This window comes from Lethenteron reissneri, chromosome 13, assembly GCF_015708825.2.
Source record: "Lethenteron reissneri isolate LAM-NWPU_2019-01 chromosome 13, ASM1570882v1, whole genome shotgun sequence".
NCBI lineage: Eukaryota > Metazoa > Chordata > Hyperoartia > Petromyzontiformes > Petromyzontidae > Lethenteron > Lethenteron reissneri.
The window spans coordinates 11,837,539-11,861,354 of NC_083791.1; the positions used below are offsets into that span (position 1 = coordinate 11,837,539).

General features: G+C 50.4%; 1 protein-coding gene across 2 annotated transcripts in view; it reads right to left on the reverse strand.

Annotated features, from left to right (window-relative positions):
- The window catches only part of LOC133342119 (rho guanine nucleotide exchange factor 11-like), a 48,150-nt gene that overhangs the window by 12,218 nt on the left and 12,116 nt on the right, over positions 1-23,816 (reverse strand). The window contains exons 7-29 of one of the 2 annotated variants that reach the window (XM_061551067.1): positions 23,130-23,207; positions 21,849-21,968; positions 21,662-21,704; positions 19,892-19,956; positions 18,889-19,017; positions 18,029-18,121; positions 16,875-16,982; positions 16,237-16,329; positions 14,751-14,793; positions 14,036-14,132; positions 12,729-12,851; positions 11,616-11,639; positions 10,224-10,365; positions 9,808-9,913; positions 9,210-9,245; positions 8,038-8,220; positions 7,235-7,382; positions 6,329-6,516; positions 5,626-5,766; positions 5,031-5,110; positions 3,306-3,431; positions 2,499-2,616; positions 1,241-1,341 (exon numbers count right to left, since the gene is read on the reverse strand). In XM_061551067.1, coding sequence (XP_061407051.1) covers positions 1,241-1,341; positions 2,499-2,616; positions 3,306-3,431; positions 5,031-5,110; positions 5,626-5,766; positions 6,329-6,516; positions 7,235-7,382; positions 8,038-8,220; positions 9,210-9,245; positions 9,808-9,913; positions 10,224-10,365; positions 11,616-11,639; positions 12,729-12,851; positions 14,036-14,132; positions 14,751-14,793; positions 16,237-16,329; positions 16,875-16,982; positions 18,029-18,121; positions 18,889-19,017; positions 19,892-19,956; positions 21,662-21,704; positions 21,849-21,968; positions 23,130-23,207 — 2,385 coding nt within the window. Of the gene's footprint in view, positions 1-1,240; positions 1,342-2,498; positions 2,617-3,305; positions 3,432-5,030; positions 5,111-5,625; positions 5,767-6,328; positions 6,517-7,234; positions 7,383-8,037; positions 8,224-9,209; positions 9,246-9,807; positions 9,914-10,223; positions 10,366-11,615; positions 11,640-12,728; positions 12,852-14,035; positions 14,133-14,750; positions 14,794-16,236; positions 16,330-16,874; positions 16,983-18,028; positions 18,122-18,888; positions 19,018-19,891; positions 19,957-21,661; positions 21,705-21,848; positions 21,969-23,129; positions 23,208-23,816 lie in introns of both variants that reach the window. The other variant, XM_061551066.1, reaches the window with a different exon arrangement.

Consider the following 23,816-nt stretch of genomic DNA (forward strand, 5'->3'; position numbering starts at 1 on the left):
TAGAGCTCCCTCTCGCCATGGAAGCCCCTTCTGCGAGCAGCGGCATGGGCAACCAGTTGCAGGGCGGCACCTTTTACCCCTTTTTTTACGTTCTACTCATATTCTGTCAAAATCGGGGGGCATATTCCCCACCACACCCAAGACTTAAAATGTCCCCAGAGCACCGTGCGCACAACAACGATCTTGACACCGCTGGTACCAGTCATCGCCAAGTCCACTCAGCTCCACGTCCTCCTGTACCACGTTACTCCATCTCTTCTCTAGCCCGTGCCGCGCCCGTTTAGCCCTCGATCCGGCCGAACAAAAGCTGTTTAGGCGTGCAGTGGCTGGGCATGCGGGCTACATGACCCAGCCAACGCAGCCTTGCCTGCCGGATATGGGCCCGCATCCGCTGTTCCATTACTATGTAGTCCAGAAGATGTTCTTGCTTAGACCCGGCATGCATCCATGATGTTGTGTGGATGCGCCAATGCCGGAACAGCGTGTTGGTAATTACAAGCCCATGGGCTGCACAAATATCTAGCAGCCTCATACCGTTGTTATTGAGCTGATCTGGCACATGTCTTCCAATCACTCCAGACCAGGTGCGAGTATCATGACCAACTCGGTCATTAAAGTCACCCAACAAGATGACTCTATCCCGAGGGGCCACTTTAGCCAGCACCTGTGACAAGGAGGTCATAGAAGGCATCTGACTCATCAGCCTTGCCTGCATCCCTCCATGGATGTTCGTCTTCGGTGGGGGCATAAGTAACCACGACCACCACTCCTCGCCTCTGGTTGATGGGAAGGCGAGCCCAAAGTAGCCTGGGGCTTACAGCTTCCCACACCTCACCGCCACGCTCCCACGCCCCCTTCATTCTGTTGTTCAGAAGAACAGCCACTCACTGTTGTTTGGCACTCTCCTGCCCCGACTAGAGGACTGTCCGCCCCTCATGGTGGACCTTCTGAATACCAGAGATCCAGGCGGTACCGAAGGTGGAGGGGTCATCAGCCCCTCGCACCCGTTCAGAGCCCCCCCATTTGGCCGCTATGGTGGTTACAAACGCCATGAAGGCACTGCCCACCACAGTGTTGCCGTCCGGCACCATGGACGGCAACGCACACACACACACACACGCGTGTTGTTGCAATATCCCCGGAGCACCACGCACACGCACACGCGAGTTCTTGGCGCGCGAGCGTCGTTGGCATACAAACGTGTGCGCACTCACACATGCGCACCCAGCTGGCACCGTACCTGCGCGTTCTCGGTCTCCCGCACGGTCTCGTTGACGTCATTGAGGATGCGCCGGCAGCACTCCCCTGCCTTGTGCAGCTTCTTGTGGTCCGGGTGCTCGACTGTTCGCACCGCACAAAGATCCCCCGCGTAAAACCTTCAACAGGCTCCTGGGGCAAGTGCCGCTAGCAAGAACCTACATGAAGGCTGGCAACGGCACATGAATGCAGTGTTGTGGCAAGGACCACGTCCGCCCGCCTTTGTCTCCCCAATGCTGATGTTTACACACCACACCTGATGCTCATTTAACACTGAGTCGACCTCTGGGAGGCCCAGAACCGGTTCAGATATTCGTTACTGATGTTGGCTGTGAGCGGGAATCGAACTCGGATCGCTAGGTCCATAGGACAATGCGCTCTCTACGAAGACATGCACACATTCACACATACAAACACACATATGTACAAACACATACACACATATGCCATCTTCCTCTCGACTAAATTCAATATCATACTTCAGCATCCCATTACTGTTAACATTCATTTGTTTATCGGGGTGGCGCAGTGGTAACGCTAGTGCCTCACAGCAAGAATGGCCTGGGTTCGATTGCTGCATTGGGTGCCTTTCTATGTAGCGTTTGTATATTTTCCTCAGTTATGACATTGCTTTCCTTTGGATTCTTCAGATTCCTCCATTGTAAAAAAATACGTAAACATAATACACAATTTAACATGATTGGCCAAACATCCCAATGCTGAAAAAGTACCAGCAAATTACTCAATTGGGATTACACACAGCAGCAGCAGCAAGTGGAAAGGAAATAGGAGCATCAGGAGAACCCACGCTCTAAGGGTGATTCAAGATGATCCCTGGAACCCATTACCAGCCTCAGCAAGACCTGCCGATGCAGTGTCCAGCACAAAAGACAAATCCAAAGATCTCCTGTATAGCCTGAACAGACTATTGGGGCAAGTGCTGTTAGCGAGCACCTATGAAGGCCGGCACAGCACACGAGGGTTGGGTGGCCAACACCACGCCCAGCCACCTTTGTCTCCCCAGTGGTGATGTTTACACACAGCACCAAGTACTCATTTGAGGCTGAGTCGACCTAGGGGCGGCCCATGACTGATTCAGATAATCGTCATTGGTGTTGGCAGTGAGCGGGAATCGAACCTGGGTTGCCTGGTTCGTAGCGCAGCGTACTAACCGTGACACTATCGCTCCCCACACACTGACACACACGCACATCTGTAAAGGTGCGTGCTTGACCGCTCACCCTGCGTGTACTTGAGAATGTTCTGCAGGAGCAGCGGGTACTTGGTAAGGCGCTGCATCTCGGTCAGCATGAAGTCTTTGAGCTGCAGTCTCCTGCACTTTGGCTTGCTCTCTGCTTCCTGCGAGCAGCAGCAACAAAGACTCCAGTGCGTCATGACGACTCGACTACTGCAACGCGCTTTACTGTTGAAATATTTGTCAAGGTATTATCCGGGCTACATCGCCATCATCAGCAATCCACTGAAGGCCTCCTCAAATCGCCACGACCTCCTGCGATCCTGCGATGCAATAATCCAGCAGCACCCTAGAAACGAGCCAATTTCATCGCACCACTCTTACGTTGGGACGTCCTCAAGACGCGTCACATTCATTGGCTGCCGCTCCATCAATATTCTTAACAGAAGGCCATCGAATGTAGCTGTAGGCAATCAGCATTGCCTGCTCCCCATATCTGACCCTTCATGTAAAAATAAAACATTCTACACATGCCACGAGGCACATCCTTGCAGCATCGGCTTTTAGCTGGTCATGGAACAAAGACGGTCACTGCATCGTGTGGAGTTTTCAGATTCGCTTCCGCGGCCGTCTGGAACGCTCTTCTTTCCGATATTATGAAGCCACTGGAGCTACGCACTTTTAAAATCTACATTGAAAACTCATCTTTGTAGAGCTGTTTTTTGCGTATTAGTTTGTTGTCCTTCCCCCGCAACCTCCCATTAGCACGGTTGGCTACGTACCATACGTACATGCACACACATTGTGCGCGACAAACTGTGCACGACCCATTGTGCGCGTCGTGTTCCCCCACCATCATCAGCTGCTGGAAGCGTGGGTCCTTCTTCTGCTTGCTGCGCACGATGTCGAGCGCCTGCGACTGCAGGCTGCAGAACTTGGCGGTGGCCGCCTTCAGCACCTCGCCAGCCTCGCCGTCAAACTGCCAAACGCAACGGAGGCAGCGAGGTCGTCATCATCGTCATCATCGTCATTATTATTATTCACGACTACTCCTACGACGCGCGTTATTGCTGCTAAATGTGTCTAACCGGGAAAGCGTCGCTTTGCCACGCTGGTCACTGCGGGAAGGTGAAGGGAGCGGGAAGGGCAGCACGGGCTCTGGTATTGCCGCTGATGTTAGCTGTGGCCAAAAGTAAAACTCGGGTCGCCAGGTAAATAGTGCAGCCTTGCTAGCGACTTTACATGCGCTCCACCACATTTAATGTATTTACTTGTACGTATAAATGTACCGTGCAAAATCTATATTTATATTTGGCATTTGTATTTCGATTTTTTTGTAGTTTATGCCAGATATAAAGCAGGCAAGATATATACCAAGTCCTTGTATTGCAATAACCTCATGAAGATTTATTCATTATTGAACTCGTGTTTACCCAGTAAAGCCTCACCGAGACTCAACACTCTTTTTCAGGAGGGTCCTGCCATGTTTGGTACGTATGTGTGTACGTTGAACTTCTTTCGCACCGTACGTAGCCAACTGTGTTAATCGGAGGTGCGGGGGAAGACATCGGGGCCAATGTTGCTATGTTTAATCTCAATTGTGGAATTTGCAGGAAAGTATTCAGTACAGCACTGGGATGTATGGCCAATACCAGTTACATTGTATGTTTTATTGTACCGATCTGAGAAAATCAGAGAACCCGGAAGAAGCCCATACAAACTTAACACACTCACTCACGCGCTCACTCACGCACTCATTCTCGTCTCTGCAGAATCGGAGGGGGGGGGTGGAAACATACACTCACAACAACAGCTGCCATTCGTCACAAAGTGGTGGTGACATCACCACAGTGCTTATGCCAGGCCAGGTGCACTTTAAGGCAACGTGAAGTGTCGAAGGCTCGCTGGCAGGTCATGAGACAGACCCAGGTGCCATGGGTTGACTGCATGAAGTGACTCGCACACACACGAGGTGTTACAACTTTGCCACCCCTTCCAATCACAAGCTCCACACAACATGCCCCGTTGTAACTGACAACATATTCAAATATTGAGATTCAAACGTTTCCCTCTTCATAAATCCAATTTATGCCCTTGATAATTGTGAACTTGAAAAGTGTAATTACTAGCCCTGCAACGATTAATTTGCATGCGTACATGTACAGCCCTTGTGTCAATCCACTTCTGGAACAAGGCCTCGCTACGCGAGTCATGAGACTTGTTTGACCATATTTCACCACGCTGGTCCGTGTGTGGGTTGGTGAAGGCGGAAAGAGCATCGACTTTTTTTTTGCAGGGGCAATTGAAGTCGGGCATCCAGGCCGACCGTGCCACAGACATCAGAGAGCTTGAGGAGGAAATGCAAGCGGAGCGTGCTGCTAGAATCAGCGTGGACATTTTGAGGAATGTTCAAGCACCCCATGGGTTAAGGGACTCCGATGCCATGTAAGAGCAAATCGTGCACAGACGGAGTATCTGCTAAGATTGCTGTACAGACGAATGGTTCATAACATTTCCAGCACCCTGTTTAAGTGTCTAATAACGTATTAAACTTGTCAACCAAGTGCAATATCCTTACCCGGGCCAGCATCAGATCTCCAATCTCGGCCACCACCTGGCTCTTCTCTCTTATCTTCCGCATGGCTTCGTTCAGACTCTCTGCACACAGCCCAAGGGTCAATAACAAACGTTCACATCTGGAGGAACAACGTTCGCATATCGTAACACTGCAGTGAATAGCACACTGCACAACCAACACAGCAAACCGAGTTCGATTCCCGGCCACTGCTAAAATCCGGAATGGTTTACCTGAACTGGTCCTGGGCTTTCTCCAAGTAGATCCAATCATAAATCGAGAAATTGGTGTCATGTGCAAATATCAGTACTGGGGAGACAAAGGCAGGTGGGTGTGGTGCTAGCCACACAACCCCATGTTGTGCCATGTAATGCCTTAAAGAGGCGTTCGCAAACAGGACCTGCCCAAAAAGTCTGTTATGTATGTATGTGACTACATTGAACTTGTTTTGCGCCGTACGTAGCCAACCGTGCTAATCGGAGGTACATTAGTTGGCTCAATGCTACACAGGGGATCTTTATCTTTGTGACGCCCAGCAGACACAGACTGCTGCGGCAGTACAGGTGGCGACTGGTGCGGGGCGTTTGGTGGATCGTACCGTGGATGGGCAGGATCTCGTCGAGGTTGATGAAGATTTGGTACGTCTCGTTGTTGGTGAGGACGGGCGCCAGCCGCGAGTAGAACACCTCGTACAGCACCTTCAGATTCTGCACGTGCTTCTTCTCCGTGTGGAAGAGCTCTGCGCCGCGGCACAACGAGAGAGCGCCGCCGCTGTCAGCCTCGGCAGCGACAAAACGTCGAGGCGGTGCCGTGGGCTCAGGGGTCACGGCGCTGGGCCGGCACCGTTGAGATCCGGGGTTCAAGTCCAGGCAGTTGCCTGTAATTCAGACGCTCTCTATCCCGCAGCTACTGCACAGTAGAAACCGTACTTCAAACAACAGGGTGGTAAGGTAGCATGATCCTGGGTAATCTATCGATTGCCCGAGAGGGTGTGTGACCTACTTTTGCACGCTGGGCAGATATCCTGGAGGTGGGAATCGCACCACACGTGGCCTACCGATTGACTGTGGTATACCCATTTATATCTCTGTGGGGAGCGGGGAGGGAGGACGGTGGGAGAGGGGAGGAGGAATCGAACCGGCCGGATCTAACAGAACTGAAATGCAAGACCAGCGTGCCGAGCATTACGCCACGGTGGCATCGCTTGCGGGAGTTGTACCGCACGATACCGCGCAGTACGGCCACAAAGCAGCAACCCAAACACAGCGTGGCGTGTTTGAGCGACACCGTTGACGGCCTACCGTTGATGACCTCCTGCCTCTTGACCTCAATGACGGGAAGGTCTTTAAGCACTTCGGGGTCGACCGAATGCTGCCAGTTGGGCGTCTCCAGCTCCTCGGGCTCGCGTGACTGGTCGTCTTCCGAGGGCACGGACACCATAGACTGACGGCTCACGTTCTCCGACTCCGACACCGTCTGGCTGGTTATACTGCACGGCAGGGGTGGGGGGGGGGGGTGTAGGGGGGGAAGGGAGCACCGCTATGAGAATCCCATAAGGACCGAGTACATTTGAGTCTGATAGCCAGTGACGCAAGTGAAAACAAGCCATAGAATCGAATATTACATACAGAGCTCCCTCTGAGACCCCTGCAAGTGAAATGACATCTGGTGCCAACATTAAGGGGCAGCACTTTCCTACCCACTCCGCCACTGACGACAGTGTCCGCTGTATGATGGTCAAAATGATATGCTTAACGCCCAGCGCTGGTGTAATGTATTCCGAGTGGAGAATCAAATTTAATACGATGGGGTTCTCTTCGTGCAGTCATTAGTTACGGGGGTTGAGATCATCAACTCACTACACTAGAGAACCTGGATTGATCACTGGCACGTAATTCTTTTAGAATTGTACAGCTGTGGCATCATACAACAAGGCCATTAAATGTGTTATAAGCTAAATCACCTTAGAGTTTGTTTTAATACACTGTGGTTTTGCGTATATCGTTGAGGTCGTACTGCGAATGTAGCATTGCCCTTCTCACTTAAGAGTGGATGCCTGAAACCGATTCCAACCCAAGAACTCGGCATTGCCAGCGAAGCGCTCCGAGTTGCCTGGCCACCTGACTGCTGGCTTGGCTGTGCGTGTGTGTGCAGGCTCGGTGTTGTGACGAGCGGGGTGACGGCGCAGAGGCGACGATGAGGGGTACCTGTCCGAGTCCCCTCCATCCTCATCCCCCATGGGGATCGGCGAGGGCTCCACTGGGGGTTCCAAGGACACGCGGTGCTTGGGCGTGCGCCCGTCCGTGGCACCCAGCTGCTCGGAGGAACGGCGACCCATCGAAGGGTTAACGCCACCTGGTCACGCGCGCACGCACAAAAGATCCCCCGTCTAGTCTTCCACAGGCTGTTGGCGCGAGTGCTGTTAGCTGGCATCTATGAAGGCCGGCACGGGTTTCTTGAACACTCAAGGGTGGAAAGAGCGAGCTTTGGTTGGTAATCTTACAGACTATGAAGATGAACCAAGACAAAGGTCCCCCGTATAGCCATTCAGATTTTAGGGGAAAGTGGTTTTAGTGAGCACTGATTAAGGCCGGCACAGCACAACAGCACGGGGTACTCACTTAAGGCTTAGTCGACCTAGCGGAGGCCTGGGATGTGCTCAGATATTACTCGCCACCGACATTATCCATGGCTGGGAATTAAGCTAAGAAAGCTGTTTTTGCTGCCCAGTTAAGGGACTCATGCTGACATGATGACGCTGAAAATAACGATGCAGACGATGATTCTGATGCTACTGCTGATGATGTTGATGATGTTGATGATACTGATGATATCATGCTCACGGTTATGCTTCGGCTGATGATTCTGATACTACTGCTGATGCCAATGATACTCATGACGACCATGCTCATGATCATGCTTCTGCTGAAGATGACACCGATGACGATGATGGTACTGATGACGATGCTGATGAAGGCACAGCAGCCCGAGAGAACGAGTCGTCGCGCACCATTCTCCATGTCCGATTCGTCCACAGTTGGGTATCGCGGGAGGAGACGCGGCGAGGAACTGTTGCTGGGAGTGATGCTGGGATAGGCCCCCGTTCCGGGCGAGGAGGACTCGGACGAGAGATCGTAAACGTCGAGCGAGGGGCCCGCCAGCCTGGGCAGCTTGGGCAGAGAGCTTGAGCGGCCTGCTGCCCACACACGCACACAAACAACGTCCCCCGCACACTGGTGAGGCACGCTGGTGAGACACGCCAGGGGGACACGTGCCGCCGCTCCCAAACGCGAGTGAAATGATTCACGATTCTACTCTCGAGCTTCCGGCAGGCACCAGACACGCGGGCATCGACAACTCCTCCCAGATGCCCACGGTGGTGCGTGGAGGAAAGCTTGGGAGCAGAAATTGCTCGATGCGCGGGCCAACCCGGAGGAAAACCGCCCCTGGATTTCAACCAGTGGCTTGCAATCTGAGCGCGCGTTAACCGTGAACCACCCTCGTCGTCTACTGTGTCTTAATGTGTGGGGAGTGCAATGGGAAAGGCATTAAAGCAAAAGGTTGAAGTGGCCTTAACTTGTGTTATGAACTGAGTGTCAGTGTTTCACTCCACGTTCTAGGTCGTCGGTATCACTGGGTATTGCTACGGAAGAGGGGACGTTTCCGTTTTAATGCACGCAAAAAGAATTACGTAAGAAAACGATCGTCGGTTTACCGTCCCCTCACCAACCTGCACTGACCAGCGTGAAGGCCCTGGGTCCAGGAGCCCCGGGCGGATATTCCACTCATCGGTACCAGCCAAGGTGGCATAACTTTAGCTGTTCCAATTTATTTCTGTGTCCAACAAAAGCAAGTGATGTGATAACCATTGAGAATGAGTGGAGGTGATCAAATAATTCACCCTTAATGGCAGTATATGAAGAAATAGTTGTGACTAAATGTTTGCTACCTTAGGTGGTACCAGTTCCTACTCTGACCCATGGACAAATTGATTTAAGTGTCCAAACACGTTGCAAAGCGCCATGCGACTGGAGCATTCGCGCGTAACAACTCGGCTGAATCGTTCATGACGACCAAGCAGGATTTTGATCATCGACTTCACGACGCTTGGCATCGATAACCAATTGCCGATTGATTTATAGACAACGACGATCGGATGATGAGGAGTGTGGGCAGAATTACCATCGGATGGGTTGGCCACAGGCATCGCAGGGAAATCTGGGGATCACAAAACACAAGAAGTTACTCTCACACCCTGGACGAGGAGAGGAGGGTGCGGGCTGCTAGTGGTTATTATATTTATTCTTCGGCTCACGACACACGAGTCACATCGTGCATGTGATCATTTATATTTAGCGATACGTATATGTCAGGGGTCAGGAACCAAAGTAAAAGAAGAGGAGTAATTTTTTTGGAGAATTCGGTAAAAAACTCAAAATTTCAAGAGCCGGAATCCACGTGAATACGAGACGGTGATCCTTACAATAAATAACGTCACGAAGCAGCCCTTAAAGAGCCACATGCGGCTCCACAGCCGCAGGTTATCGACCCCTGGTTACGTTGTGCGTTGTCACAGGGCCGCAAGGCAACCACGTCCACGTGTCCCATCTCCGCAAAACGTGCATGGGGACAAGCGCGCCGAAGTATCATCAACTAAACCCTGCCGGACCCCGCATGGCTTGGGCAGATCCTCATCTAGCAGTGGAATGAACGAGGAGCTACGCACGCACATATTGAAACGTGTGACCGTAAGTCATGCGCACGCGTGCACGGTACTCACAGAATTGACTGCCTTTATCTCGATCCCGTTTCCATTTGTCTTGAAACAACGAGAATCTTTTCTTGTCGTTCTCCTTTATCAGATCCTTTTCCTTCTTGGGGACAGGCTGCCCAACGGAGACCACGCGGAGAGCGCACACACACACACACATCAGTCAACGCAGCCGTTTGACTCAACGCAGCCGGCGCGAGAGTGCTTGTCAGGCTTTGTTGGCGAGCAGCTTGCTTGTGACTGCTCGGCCATCACGACGAATGGCTAACGATTGAACCGGCGTGCGCAAATTTATCCGATTTGTTTGCACAAGCACAGATAATCCACAACGCGGAAAACCAGCCCGCGAATAACCGAGAGTTAACTGCACTTTCAACATCCGGAACGGCCGTACGGCCTCAATTCCCTTCCAGCTCCTCCCTGACCTTCTTCTTGTTGGGCAGGATGTTGAAGAGCCGCTTGTCGGTGCTGGAAGGGGGCCGTTCCAGGGAGGGGACCGGACGAGCCCACTTCATCTTCACCCCGACGCCGTGCATGTACGTGGTGATCACCTGCACCATGGCGTTCCTAGAGGTAGCAGCAGGAGCCACACACACACACGCACGCACCAACGCAAGCGGAACTCAGGACACACTTGGAAGCAGTTGCTACCTATGGTGTATACCGACCCACAGCCCGAGGCCACGTGAGGCCTACCACTGAGAAACGATCCAACAACACGTTTCATCTGTCACTACAAGCATGCAGGCGGCACTAATCAGGTACTCTTATTCTACTTCTTCTCACCAACAGTTCCATTATTGTGCGAGGTCGGGTGCTCAGATTTTTTTCTCGCCATGAGATTCTATTCTGTGCCTGCTCGTCACATCCACTGCCGTCGTATCTGGCTCCACCGTATCCTCCCATGCACCGGTGGCATCTCCATAGCCCGTGTCACCTCAGGGTCTATATACGAATCTGTGAGTCTCGAATATCCGTAGTCCACAAGCCCAAACTATTTAAGTCGTGGCCTTATTGCGAATATGAGTAATCCCTGCTCACACTGAAATGTATTAATTCTGTCTCCTTTCTCTTTAAGAAATATAACCCAGCATCCATCTCAGCATTTACATCTCTGTCCTTTCAAGCACACTCTTTCTTACTTCTTCCATAGGGCACATATCTACCGAATACCTGGAGGGGAATATTTTCAACCTGGCAATAGCACCGAGTTTTTGCCAGGGCCTATTGCAGTGATGGAAGTGGGCGAGGAGAGCGTGCGTGTGAATGTGTGGTTGCCCACAAAAGGTGTTTGTAAGTCCTAGAGGTACCCCCACCCCTGAGATGGACAGATGAGCGGTGCATGAGCAGCCAAGAATTCATTGAAACCAGGAGCCTCTTTTTCAAGGGCATTTAATTCAATGGCAAAGCTGCGGCCCTGCAATTGCTCGCTCACGACACTGATGGTAGAAGAAGGCCCTCTGTGGGAGAGGGCTCCAGCGGGTATTCAGTCTGCTCTTACGCGCTGAGCAGATGTGTTTGGAAGAGGTCAGAGTACCCACACTTTACCCCAACACACGCAACATGCCGACTGACTGTGGTGAGTGCACCAATTCATATTGCCGGGTGGACAGTGGCGGCAGTGGGGGCGAGGGGGATTCTATGGAAGGCACCCATCATGATTTCAACTGCCACACCGGGAGATGGAATCGACCGTGCCACCTCTGGATTGCAAGTCAAGTATGCGAACCATTGCACCGCTGTGGTGGCTCCCCCATCGTTTAATGTCGCAGCTCTTATTTTTTGTGTTACAATAATACTACTAAGATATATCTTACCTTCTGTCCTCCTCCATTTTCCCACTAGAAAGACAAACAAAACACAAGAAAATATTAGAATTTTGTAAGTAAGGACAATTCAAAACAATATTAGGATACAAATCACTTCCCTGTGATTACCAAGTCAAACTCCACCGTTAATTCATTCACTTACCATTCTCATCATGGCAATCCACTGCTGGATGAGGGCTTCCAAAATGCTGTCAGTCTTCGGGTGTTTGACTGACCATACTTCCCCACGCCGGTCAGTGCGGGTTGCTGAAGGGCAGTGCCCAGAACCAGTTTAAGACATCACTCTGAACCACTGATGCTAGCTACGAGCGTGCGCTAGGTTCATCGCGCAGCGTGATAACCTATGCGCCACCACTAACCCCGAAGGTAAGTTACCTCATCATGATTTCCATAATGTTTGCTACGATTGTAAATGTTGTAATTATCACAATCACAGCTGTTGCTGCTGCCAACATCCCACCCCATTATTAATTTCATCTATTACAAGCCACCGTTGCATTCGTTACAACAGGTGACGTGCAGCTGTTACTCACCGATGTTATCTGCATCACGACGCTCACCGCGCACTCACCGCACACTCACCGTCTAACAGGCATGTAACCATTCACTCTCGCCAGGACTCAACGAACTGTCACGATTGTGAGTCACGGTTCTATTCAGGCACCGGAAATTATTGTCTTGCTCTTAACGTCTTTCCCAGTGTTCATCTCAGTGTTATTTGTGGTGTAAGTTTCACTGCATTGGCCTAGATGTTACACTTGCATATCAAAGAAAAGAGCGCATCCGAGAGGACGTCCAATGGAGCAATGAAATCAGGTGCTGGGCGGATTGTTGTATCGAGGGATTGCGAGGGACGGCAGCCGTGGCGTTGACAGGAGGGCCCTTCATCCAGCAGTGGATTGGCCATGGTTGATGATGATGATGGAATCTGAACTAATAAATTCTCACACGTGTGACGGGACGCGTAATGAACTGCGAGCGCCATGATCTATTTCAACAGACAAACTGGTGCGTAATTTCACGCTGACCCGCGCCAGTTTAGCGTTTAACAACCGTTAAAGCATGCAGGCGTACGGACACACAGCAGCGGTTCCCACTCACATGATGTCCATGAGCTTGGCGCAGAGCTGCTCAGCCGCCATGCGCTCCTCCACCTGATCCCCGCTCAGGCTCATTAACTCGTTCTCCCCGTAGAAGCTTCCGAGACCCATCTCACTCTTGCTCCTAGAAACCACAGCAGGGCATCTCTGAATGCTGTAGGAGACAGCTGGGCATCTCACTGGTGTAGCAGACCGCAGCACGTGTGTCAGTGATGCGGCAGACAGTCGTGTTGTCCTCTTCCATGGTGATTTACTATTTACTTATCTTCTCCGTATCTAACAGAGCTGGTGCTTGCCTATAAACATTGGGAATTTTGCCAGCATTGGTGCAAGCAAGCCTGACTGTTGATGAGCCACTGAATGTGGGAATTGGTCCAGTTTTCTTGTACTAATTGAATGCTAATAAAACCACTCCCAGAAGGTCATGTGAGGAGGGGAATTGTCCGTTTCATTAATTTGTTACTCATTCTCCACAATGACGCAAATAATGATTTTGTACCTAAGTTTGGAAAATATGCCTAAAGGTCAAAGCGTGCTTTATACATTGTAGATCACCAACGAGAAGATTACTGGTGGCAGTACTGCAGCAGATAGGACATCTCTAATCGATACAAATCAAAGTGATTTACTGCTCAAATGAACACTGAGGCGATGCATACAGCCAGTGGTGGAAATTCAACTTTCCTACGTCGGTGGCGAGTCTGATCATAGGACAACCACTGTCAACTTGTCCACAAAATTATATTAATTTTATCAACCCCAGAGGAACGATGATGGGTCTAGTCGACCCCCAACTAGGATTTCAAACTCCTTGCCAACCGCTAGCTGCTCGCTCTCCCCCTGGGCCACCGGGCTGGATCACGTGGTTGGTGTGAGCTGAACCAGGCCTCGAGAAGGCCGAGGCCTGCGTGGGTATCGCGCGAGGGAGAGGGTCGCGTGGGTGAGAGGGCGTCACGGTGGCTAGAAAATGTTAACCATCTCGCCGGGTATACAGGAGGTCGTGGGTTAGATCCCGACCCTGACACCTGTATATTTGGAGTCTCTCTCTCCCCGTGGTCGCGTGGCTTTTTGTCCAGGTTCTCTTGTTTTTCCCTCCACATTGAAAATCAACGCGCGTTTAGAGCATATGGCTCCTATACATTTTCGCATGATAATCTACTTTGTTGAGCTATCATTTGTGGCCAGGTTGCTTCTGAATAATATCTATATAGCTCAGTGTGTCTTACCTGGTTAAATAAAAATAGAGTTGAGAAGAAGGTTTTAGTTGTTTAGTTTTAGTTTAGTGGTTGCTGGTCAGTGCGACCGTGCCTGTAGTCCTGGAGTTGCTCCTCGATGACCCTGAGCACGCTCTCCCGAGCTTCTCCCAGCGTTGCCTCTGGGACATCCTCCCGGTTTTTGGCTTCATCTGCAAAGAAATGTGACACTCGGTCAAATATGCAGCGAAGGTTTCGAGGATAGTAAATACTATTGTTTCTTCTTCGTACGGCTGATGTTGATGGTCGAGTAAGAGCTATACATTTAGATTGAGGTGGTTAATGTGCCAGACGGTTGCGCCAGGAGTAGTGGTGTGGTGGATCGCTGCGATGATGCCTCCTTCATATTTTTGAAAACACTTGTGGCTCTAAAATAAGCAAAAAAAAACACGCTTCCCAAATCGGTCTAAGCAGCATGTGGGCAACCCAGGCGTAGCAGCTCTCAGACCTCCAGCACCGACCGCGAGGGTCCCTCCTCACCAAGTCCCCAACGAGCCCCCTTCCTGCTACGTAACAATCCATCTGGCAGCTGCTACACGAGCCAATTTCATCGCTCCATCCCTTCGGTGGACGTTCTTTCTAGCCGTGACGTGTCCTGCCCAAGCCCACGTACTTTTCTTAAAGGTCGATATGTCATCCTTAGCCCTGCATAAGCTCTCTAATCCACGTGTTCATTTTTCCATCTTGGCGTAAATCCAAGCGTGCCTCTCGCGACAAAAAACTTGCAGTTAAAGGACACGGCAGTGGATGCGTGCGGTGAGAAAACCTACCAAACTCGCTCTGGATGGAATCTGCCAGTGTCACCTTCAAGGGCTGTAAAAAACAAACACGGCAACAGGTACAGCAACCGACGCCGTGAGTGAGCACAGGACGCGCTGCCAACACCACAACCTCGCACTTCAACACCAAAGGCATCAAAACTCCGCCGTGGCACGGTCAGAAGACAAAACACCATGGCACCCCATTCCCCATTCGCCAGTCCACCACTTGACCAAGGCCTCCCCATGCCATGCGGGTCCGTGGGGGTTATTTGGGGAACACTTGTGCGTAGGTTTTCGCCGTGACACTGCATTGCTTTCCGACAAAAAGGGCGTATCGCGTGTCGTTTGGCACAACGTCCGACTATTTAGTTCCTGAAGAAGCTCCCAGCAAGCGGAGAGAAGCGTCGGATATCAAATGCCCATCAACACGCGGTATGTCCTGATAACACATCAGACCGCTATGTTTGACCCCATTATTTCGTCTTTGCTGGTAAATGTGGGTTGACCAAGGCGGGCAGGCAGCGCAGTTCTGGAGGCGTGCATGGACAGGACAACAATGGATTTTATGGCATTGCCCCCCGCTGCCCACCACGTAGTAGAGTCGTGCACGGCAGCCCATCACACCCTGGCGTGCATGGTGGCTGTCCATCAAAGCACTATCCGGGCTCTGTATGTCTAGCTTCCGAGATCTGATGAGATTGGGCACATTCTGGGTGATTTGGCCACAGTGCACGGTATAAAACAACACCGAGTCACATGCAGAAACACACATGACACTGAATTTGTATCTATTTGATTTTGTCTTCTTGGTTCTTTCGGTAAAGTCACGTAGAAGGAAAGTAATACAATAATAAAAATATTATTTTATTATGTTTTATTTTTATTATTTTATTACTTCCCTTCTACGTGACTTTACCGAAAGAACCAAGAAGATGAATCCCTGCAGTCACGAAAGCTTTAAATCGAAATATTTGATTTTGCTTCATCGGTTTCTGGAACGTCTGCTGTACATGTGTGGGAGGTTGGCAAACGCGACGATGCACGTGTTTGTGTGTACAAATTGATAAAATTTACACACAGGGGTACAAACGACAGAATTCCACCTTCTGAAGTGGTGTCATCTGGTGTTGCATAAACAGCCAGTGGTACAGTGTTTTGTGTGTGGGTGCAGACCTGCCAGTCTCAGTCAGTTAACCCACAACACTTGAGTCTTTCCCGTGACCTCATGCAGGCAAGATTTCAGCACTTCATGTGGCCTCAAAGTGCACCTAGCCTGGCACATGCGCCGTGGCGAGTGGCTGCCAGTCGACTAAGTTAATCCATAACCGCCTGCTAGTGAGAATTTGACGCTTCACACGTGGCCTCAACGTGCACGCAGCTTGCTTAACCCAAGCGCCGTGGTGACGTTCCTACAACCACTTAGCGGCGAACAGCGGTTGCTATTGTGGCGGCTGCAGATGTACGTCATGTATGCGTGCGTGCCTGGGTGACTGACCGCGTGTCGATCGAGAAAGAGCATGTAAAGGGAAGTAAACATCTTGCGAGGCTCCTTCGAATGTAGAACTGCGTCTGCCATCAGATTCAGCATCTGCACAACAGCCAACGTACACGTTCAATGCATTAGCATCATCATGGCCAGGCATGGTCACACCACTGCTGGATCAAGGCCTCCCCCAATCTGCCGCCATCTCTAGTGATCCTGCGATGCGACAATCCACCTAGTACCCGCACACGAGCCACTTCATTGCTCAACCGCATCAACGGACGTCCTGACGATCCCTAACAAGGGTGAAACCGGGACACATTTGTCTCATTGTCCTGCTGTTGGCTAAAATAACGCGGCTACGATTAACTATTTTTTTCAGTTGCTGCTCTAAATAAAAGGTTGCGTTCATTAAACGCGCAGTACGCTGCTGTCACGTGACACGCAAGGCATTATGGGAGGATCGATCCAGTGGTTACAGACGTGCCTCTTGCCGTCTTAAAAACAACCTTGTGCGTGTAGCATCGCTCTTATTCGTTTCCAGCCGGTACGGACGTTGCTCCTCATTCACAGCAAGCGCTACCATCAGTCCGCCCACACAGGACACAGCGCCTGCCCACCCATCGGCCGGTTCAGCAAACAGGTCTCACCAGCGGTGCAGGGTCGTGCTGGGACACCACGTACTGCAGGAACACCGCCATGTGTGCCGGCCGCTCCTTGACCCTCTCCAGGCGCGCAAACACCGCTTGGTTATCGGCCTGCAGCCACGCGCACACACAAAGATCTCCCTGTAGCCCGAGCGGACTGCTGGTACAAGGATCGGCCAAGCACACGTGCGCACACCTGTACACGCGTACACGTGCTGCTTACGAACCGGACATCTGAAGAGGATTTACCTGTGCAATGTTTATTAGTATCAATTTCGGCTTGACTGAGGTAGGGAAATCATCCCAGATCGCACTCATCGTCTTCAAGAATCCTCCACGGACGCGCCCCTACCTACCTCTCCCCATTGATCTCACTCTACTCCCCTCCACGCCATCTCCTACCCCTTTCCACTAACCTCAAGACCTTCCTTAAAGGTTTTCCCAATGACTGTCTCTCTCTAGACAATAATTACACCACAATGCTTCTGTGCAGCATCTCGACATGCAGTCCTGTTTAGATGTGAAATAAATCCAAATTTTTAAGTGGATGGAGTTAATGCATAAACACTTCAACCTTAACTTAAACGGTAGGTTTTCATAGCCAATATAATTAATCGAGATTTGTTTTTGGGTTAGACCATGTGGTGGTAATTTTATGCCAATAAACTAGTCATTAATCCTCCACTAAACATAGCCCAAGGTCTGCGATCCTCAATATATAAAAAAGTTATCTGGCAATTAATGAGTGGTCATACATGTTGGAGGAAACCAGAGCTCCCGGAGGAAACCCACGCGTGCGAGGGGGCAACACTCCACCCCACACAGATGGATCAGGTGGAGTCCACAATTTCTGCTGCACAGACTTCTCCCGGCGAGCCAGAGTACGACAGCTTGACGCCCACGGGGAGTTTCACGACGTTTAGCGATCCGCCGAACCCTCGCCTCCGCAGTGCTGGGTTACAAACTGCTTTCAGCTTGGAATTCAAGTGCATTCAACCTTAATTGTAAAGCAGAGGTTGAGAGCACCTCCGATTAGCACGGTTGGCTACGTACGGTGCGAAATAAGTTCAACATACAGACGTACAAAGCACTGACAATTGCAAAGGGAGCTGGAGAAAAGTGTGCGCTCCATGCAGCTGAACCCACCCCTGCCTTACCTGCTCGCTGTCTGAAGGAAAGTCCTCATCCTCAGGGCCGATGATGGAGTGCTGGGGGAAGATGGTTGTTGGTGGCGCACTGCACGGTGGAATCTGCCGCACAACACACAGTTCCTTGACGTCACCATCATCGGCCCTGGTCTAAACTACGGGGTGAGGGCCTCCTGCAGCCCTGTGGGTTATTTCTACTATACTTCACAACGCTCATCAGTGTGGGCTGGGAAAGTTGGGGTGCATTCACAGGAGCACAGAAGTACGGTACAATTGACTTTGCTGCGCTAATGTCCAGCACACTGCCACGCAATGACCTACAACGCCCATCATACACGGTGGTCGCCCATCCAAGCACTATTCGAGGTGAACCTTGCTTTGCTTAGCTTTTGGGATCTGATGAGAGAAGAGAAAGAATGGGAAAAGGATGGGAAAGTGACAGAGAAATGGAAGCAAAGGGTCAGGAGAGATGAGGAGAGGGAGGAGGGAGAGGCTACATTAGGGCCTCAAGCTGCTGCTACACGGATGAGGAGCAGCGTCTGTCTTCACAGCGGGTGGTGGGGAGAGGGGAGGGGTTCGGAGTGGGGCTGGGCACACAGGAGTCACGTGATTCATGGGATGCTTAAGCTGATTTAAATAGATTTGTCAGGTCAGAATATTTGAGAAACATAAAACAACAAACGATAATCACCTAGTAACGATATTCTGAAACAGACGGTATGATTATCGTGGATCTCGTCATCATCATTATCAGCCGTGGTCAATCCACTGCTGGATGAAGCCCCCCCCATAAGCCGCCACCATCTCTCACGGCCCTGCGATGCAACAAGTAAATCTAATACTGTACGGTAGATCGTGGGCAATAATACCATGTGGTTGACAGGGATGTCGGAGTGAGTGGAGTGAATGTCATGTGACATGGCACGTCGGGCTGCCCCCTTGCCACTCGCCAGGCTTGAGTTTTCCTCCAGGTCCTGCAGCTTCTTGCCCATAAAGTTCTGTTGAACGGAAAATAATATTCAGTAATATTTTAAAATGCTCATATCGTGCCATTCATTCAATTTGCTTCTGAAATCGCTGCACAATTTGTAACGTGCACAGTTTACGCACAGGCGCGCGGGAATCAACAGGCAGGCAGGAAGGCAGCCAGAACCAGTGACAACAATTTCCCAAGCTCTGTGTTCCTATATTGGTATGGCTCAGCCAACTCCGTTAATGTGAGTTAGATACACGTGAGAAGAAACGGGGAAGGGACCCAGGGAAAACCCATACGTGCAAGGGGTTACACGGAATCCTTGTACAGATCGCAATTAACCCAACTGCTGTACTGCCATCATACCCTCGCCTCCATGAGTTTGGTTAAGTCGGTGTTCTTCATTGCAAGGCCCGTGGGCCACTGGCGGCCCCTGACATGCTGTCCCCCGACAATAAACAAATGTGAAACCCCCCCCATCATCTTCGTGTTGCTGTCAAACCCAAATGTTTCAAATGTGTGGCGGCCCTCACACTGGTGATGTCTTATCGGTGAATGTGGCCCTCATCTTAAAATTAGTAAACAACACTAGGTTAAGTAAAGTCAATGTTGTGGGTTTACTCTCCCACACACCGGTGTGCTGAAGTCATAACCAATTGGCAGGTTTTGTTTACGTGACAAACTTTACCAATCGGCTGTGTCGGTGGTGCCGAGTTTAATGACACATTTATATTTATGCGATTTTAAAAAAATCTAAAAACCCTTTATTATGGATTACACTGCGTTAAGTCAACGCGACGAGTTGAACAAAACCTCGACTGCTGCCATTCTCGTGTTTTGTCGGCGGAATGCGGTGGCGGTGGCGTGGGGGCGGTGGCAATACGGGCCGCCACGGTTACCTCTGGCAATGAGGAGAGAAGGTCGGGCTGGCCGGCGGCATTTTCCTCACCATGCTGCCTCACCACTGCACACACACAACAACAACAGCAGCATCAGCATGAGACTCTATCCTGCTCTCGAGAGTTCTCTCCTGGTTAAAACAAAATAAAATAAACTTCCAACATCACCATACACTGCACAGTAGAGCAACAATAACTATTCATTGCACAATACATGACTGCCGTTCAACGCACGCTACGTTAACAACCACGACCTTCCCAGAGTGGCCCTGGTACAGATCTCCGGTGCCAGGTGCGGTGCATTCAAGCGTGTATGTGGGACCGTGGGCGCATGCATGGTAACCAAAAACATGAGCGTGACATTTTCGAGGACTTCCAGTCTCAATAAAGGTCACCGATGTCAAATGATAAAACACGCTTTCTGTGAATATACGTAAACATAACAGCGCATACAACTATGGCTCATACACAACAACATTCTCCGTCCTTCTCCTGATGCGTAGACACGGTAAAAGTTCTCGAGCCATTCTAGAGTTAGCTAGAAGTCACATGAAGAGAGAAGGCCGCCCCAACTAAATAAATAAAAACTATCACCGGAACACTCTTCCTGCGCCTAATCAACTACGCACGGTAAGATGTGATGCGCATGTGCGCTGCCAATTCTCAAGCTATATACTTATTTGTTGCATCCAATCAGTGAATCCGCTCCCTTGGATACCCCGTGCGCCACTTAGGTGCTGTCTCGTCCTTGTGACATTTGTGTTTACATTCATTTCACAAATAAAATGAATTGATGCCCGCCAGAATATATCTGCAGTCTTACATGTCCCGAGAAACTGACCCTTTCAAGCACTTCGCAGTGATGGGAAGTTATAGAATTGTACATTTGGTAAACCGAAAGGGGAGCGGAGATGAGGAGATGTGTCATAAGCAGCTTCACACTGTGTCCTTGCCAGCCTGTGAGCTCACTCATCAGGTGACCCGGGAGTTGAGTGCTCGGCTCGCAGTCGCAAGCTTTGCGAGTTTGATTCCCCGATCAGGAGTATCGACTTGGCCCATCACCGTTCCGAGGACAGTAAAATTGAGTACCACTTAGTGGAGGAAGTCAACAGCAGTCGCTGCCTTAAAAAAAATTCCTCATCTCCATCATAGGAATGTGGAATTACCACCACTGGCTCAGTGGAGCATCAAGCTTAAATGGGTGGGAAACCCCTCATATGTGCAGTGTTTTGAAATAGTTCCAAACAAATTTCAGCAAAATTCCAAACGACAAAATTTTGCTCAAGATCTCCGCAACGCGATCAATTGCACCACACAAGTATTGCGACAGATCATACGCCAGTAGACAAAATATAAAAATAACGTGTCTGCTGCAGCTTACCGCACTCCAGGGACGAATATGAATTGTGGAGGTGCGAGTTATCCTCGCTTTATGCGGTTTCAGTTTGTGCAATTTCGGGTCTATGCGGCTGACCTATTTCTACCCAAAATTTACTCTGTGCGGTTTTAATTCACTCACCTGCGGCTATGAACCGCCAAGGCAGGCAGCTGTCTTGGTGGTGCATTGTGGGTTGAGTGATTGTGCGGCCCAATGATAAATGATCAATGTTGTGAAAGTCGATTTCAGTTATCGTGCCGAGCAAATAAACTGTTACACCACGAGAACTGCTGATTGTTGTTGCTCTGCTCAAATTTACACTCTGGTCAACATTTATTTAAGTATTTTTCAAAACACATACGACAGAGACATCCTCAGTGTTTAATACTCACACTTGGCACCACTCTTGCTTTCTTGAAAACCATCAACAAAGTCCTGGAACAACAAGAGCCACGGGTCATGTTAATGGCCAGTCGAGACTTCTCAATCAGTTTGTTAGGTGACAGACGGGGATGGTGGTTTGGTCGGTGGTAGATGGGCGGGGGTAAGCTTAGTCTTAGTGCAGCGTTAGTCACGAACCTGCGTCCCATCACCGGCCCTGCGGAGCCGCTGCTCTAGCTGTTGGATGCGAGCTTCGATGCTGCGGATCTCGTTGATCAGATGAGGAACTTCCGCGCTCCGTGGATCCTCCAACAAACGCTGCAGCACGCACGCACCCAGGGCATCGGCAGCAACAGCAGGAGAATTGAAATATTACATAGAGCAGAAGCAGCAACACTTGTACTAGTTCCACCCACACTCAACTGAAGAACTCACATAAGAACCATCTACACACAACAGCAGCAGTACTCTCACGGGTACGACACAGAGACACTCGCACAAGGACCATTTAAACGCAACAGTCGTACTTACACAAATAATTTGTACGTAAAATTCTGGGCCTATTGAAAGCGATTTTACTTCTGAGTGCTGGGCAGTAGTTCATATTGAATTTTAAATACAAACGGTACGTAATACAAGATATAAATTGGAGCAGCACTGTACTATACTGTGGTCACTGTACACGACAGTAGTATTAAACAGAGACTGCCAAGTGCACGCTACTTTACTGCGCAGCGTGAAGACACCAGCGATCAACATTTACTAGTCACCCAATAAACCTGACATAACATGGGGACACAATATATCCGCTGACGTCGTTTCAAGGACAAACTTCTCTGTACTATTTTAAACCGACATTATTGAGGTTCAAACAATAAAAATGCGAATGCACATCATTGTTTTTTAAGATCGTTTGGCTTTATTACTTTATAACTTGTTTATTAATTCTTGCTGACGTGTCTGTCTGCCGGCTGAATCACGCTCGAAAAGGAGCTGTATAACTCAATGGGTAATTTACTTCGAAAATAAACTCCTAATTCTGAAAGTGTCGCCCACACACACACACACACATGAGAAGCACCGACACCACAGCCACGACCTACAGAAAACTAGGGGAAGGTCACCGAATACGAGCACCCACATAAGAGTCACCTGCAAACCCCACCCCTCCAACCCATCCTCCCCACCCCACCGTGCACTGACAACAAACGTGCCAAGCGCACGCAATTATCCACGGTGTCACACGCACCGACTCGAACGTCAGCCATCACCGCAATACGAGAGTCACAGCTCGCTGGAGGAATGTCGCACGGGCAACAAGGGCGAGACTGGAGATTGGCGACGAGTTGAAAGTGGCAGCGACATACACCGTAACAAGTTACATCTATGGCTTTCAAAAACACCTGTTCAGGCTATCGATACACCCCGCACAGATAGCCCGAACAGAAAGTTGGGACAAGCGCCGTTAGCGTGGCGTACCTCCCGCTCTTCCTTGGCTTGCTCGAGCATTCGCTGAAGGCCTGGCCTCCCGTCACGCAGCACGCCCCGGTGCTCATCCTGTGCAAAGGAGGCAGAGCGCGCGTAAAGACAACGATCCCCCGTGTAGCACACGCAGACCGCAGGGATCACGCGCTGTGAACAGATAAAGGAGCTGTTGGTTAGAGATGGAACGAGTCATCGATTCGTCGAAAATAAATTGTAATCAACCGCTTTTGTGGTCCATTACTTTGGAGACTTGAATCATGGTGCCCCCGCCGACATCCTGCCGTCTGAAGGCGGGAGTCCGCCTGCCAAACCACGTCTAGCGTGATGCGCCTGACGATGCCAATGTCAGCAAATCCTGCCCACACACCTCCCCCGTTCAGCGGCACACGCAGCAAAAGGATGATCCTTTTTCCCCCCATACTATTTTCGCGTTATGCGATTAGTTGAGCAACAGAACCGATCATTGGTTGAGTCATCAATTAGTGGGATAAAATTAACTAATTATACCCCCCAACCCTGCTCAGTCTGCGTGTCGGGGCAAAGTTAAAGAGACAAATATCCCCGACATAGCTGATACACACTTTTGGGGACAGTGCCGTTAGCGAGCACGTATTAAGGCTGGCACGGCTCACGAGCGGGCTGGAGTGGTGTGGCGGCCACCACCACCACCACGGCCCAGCC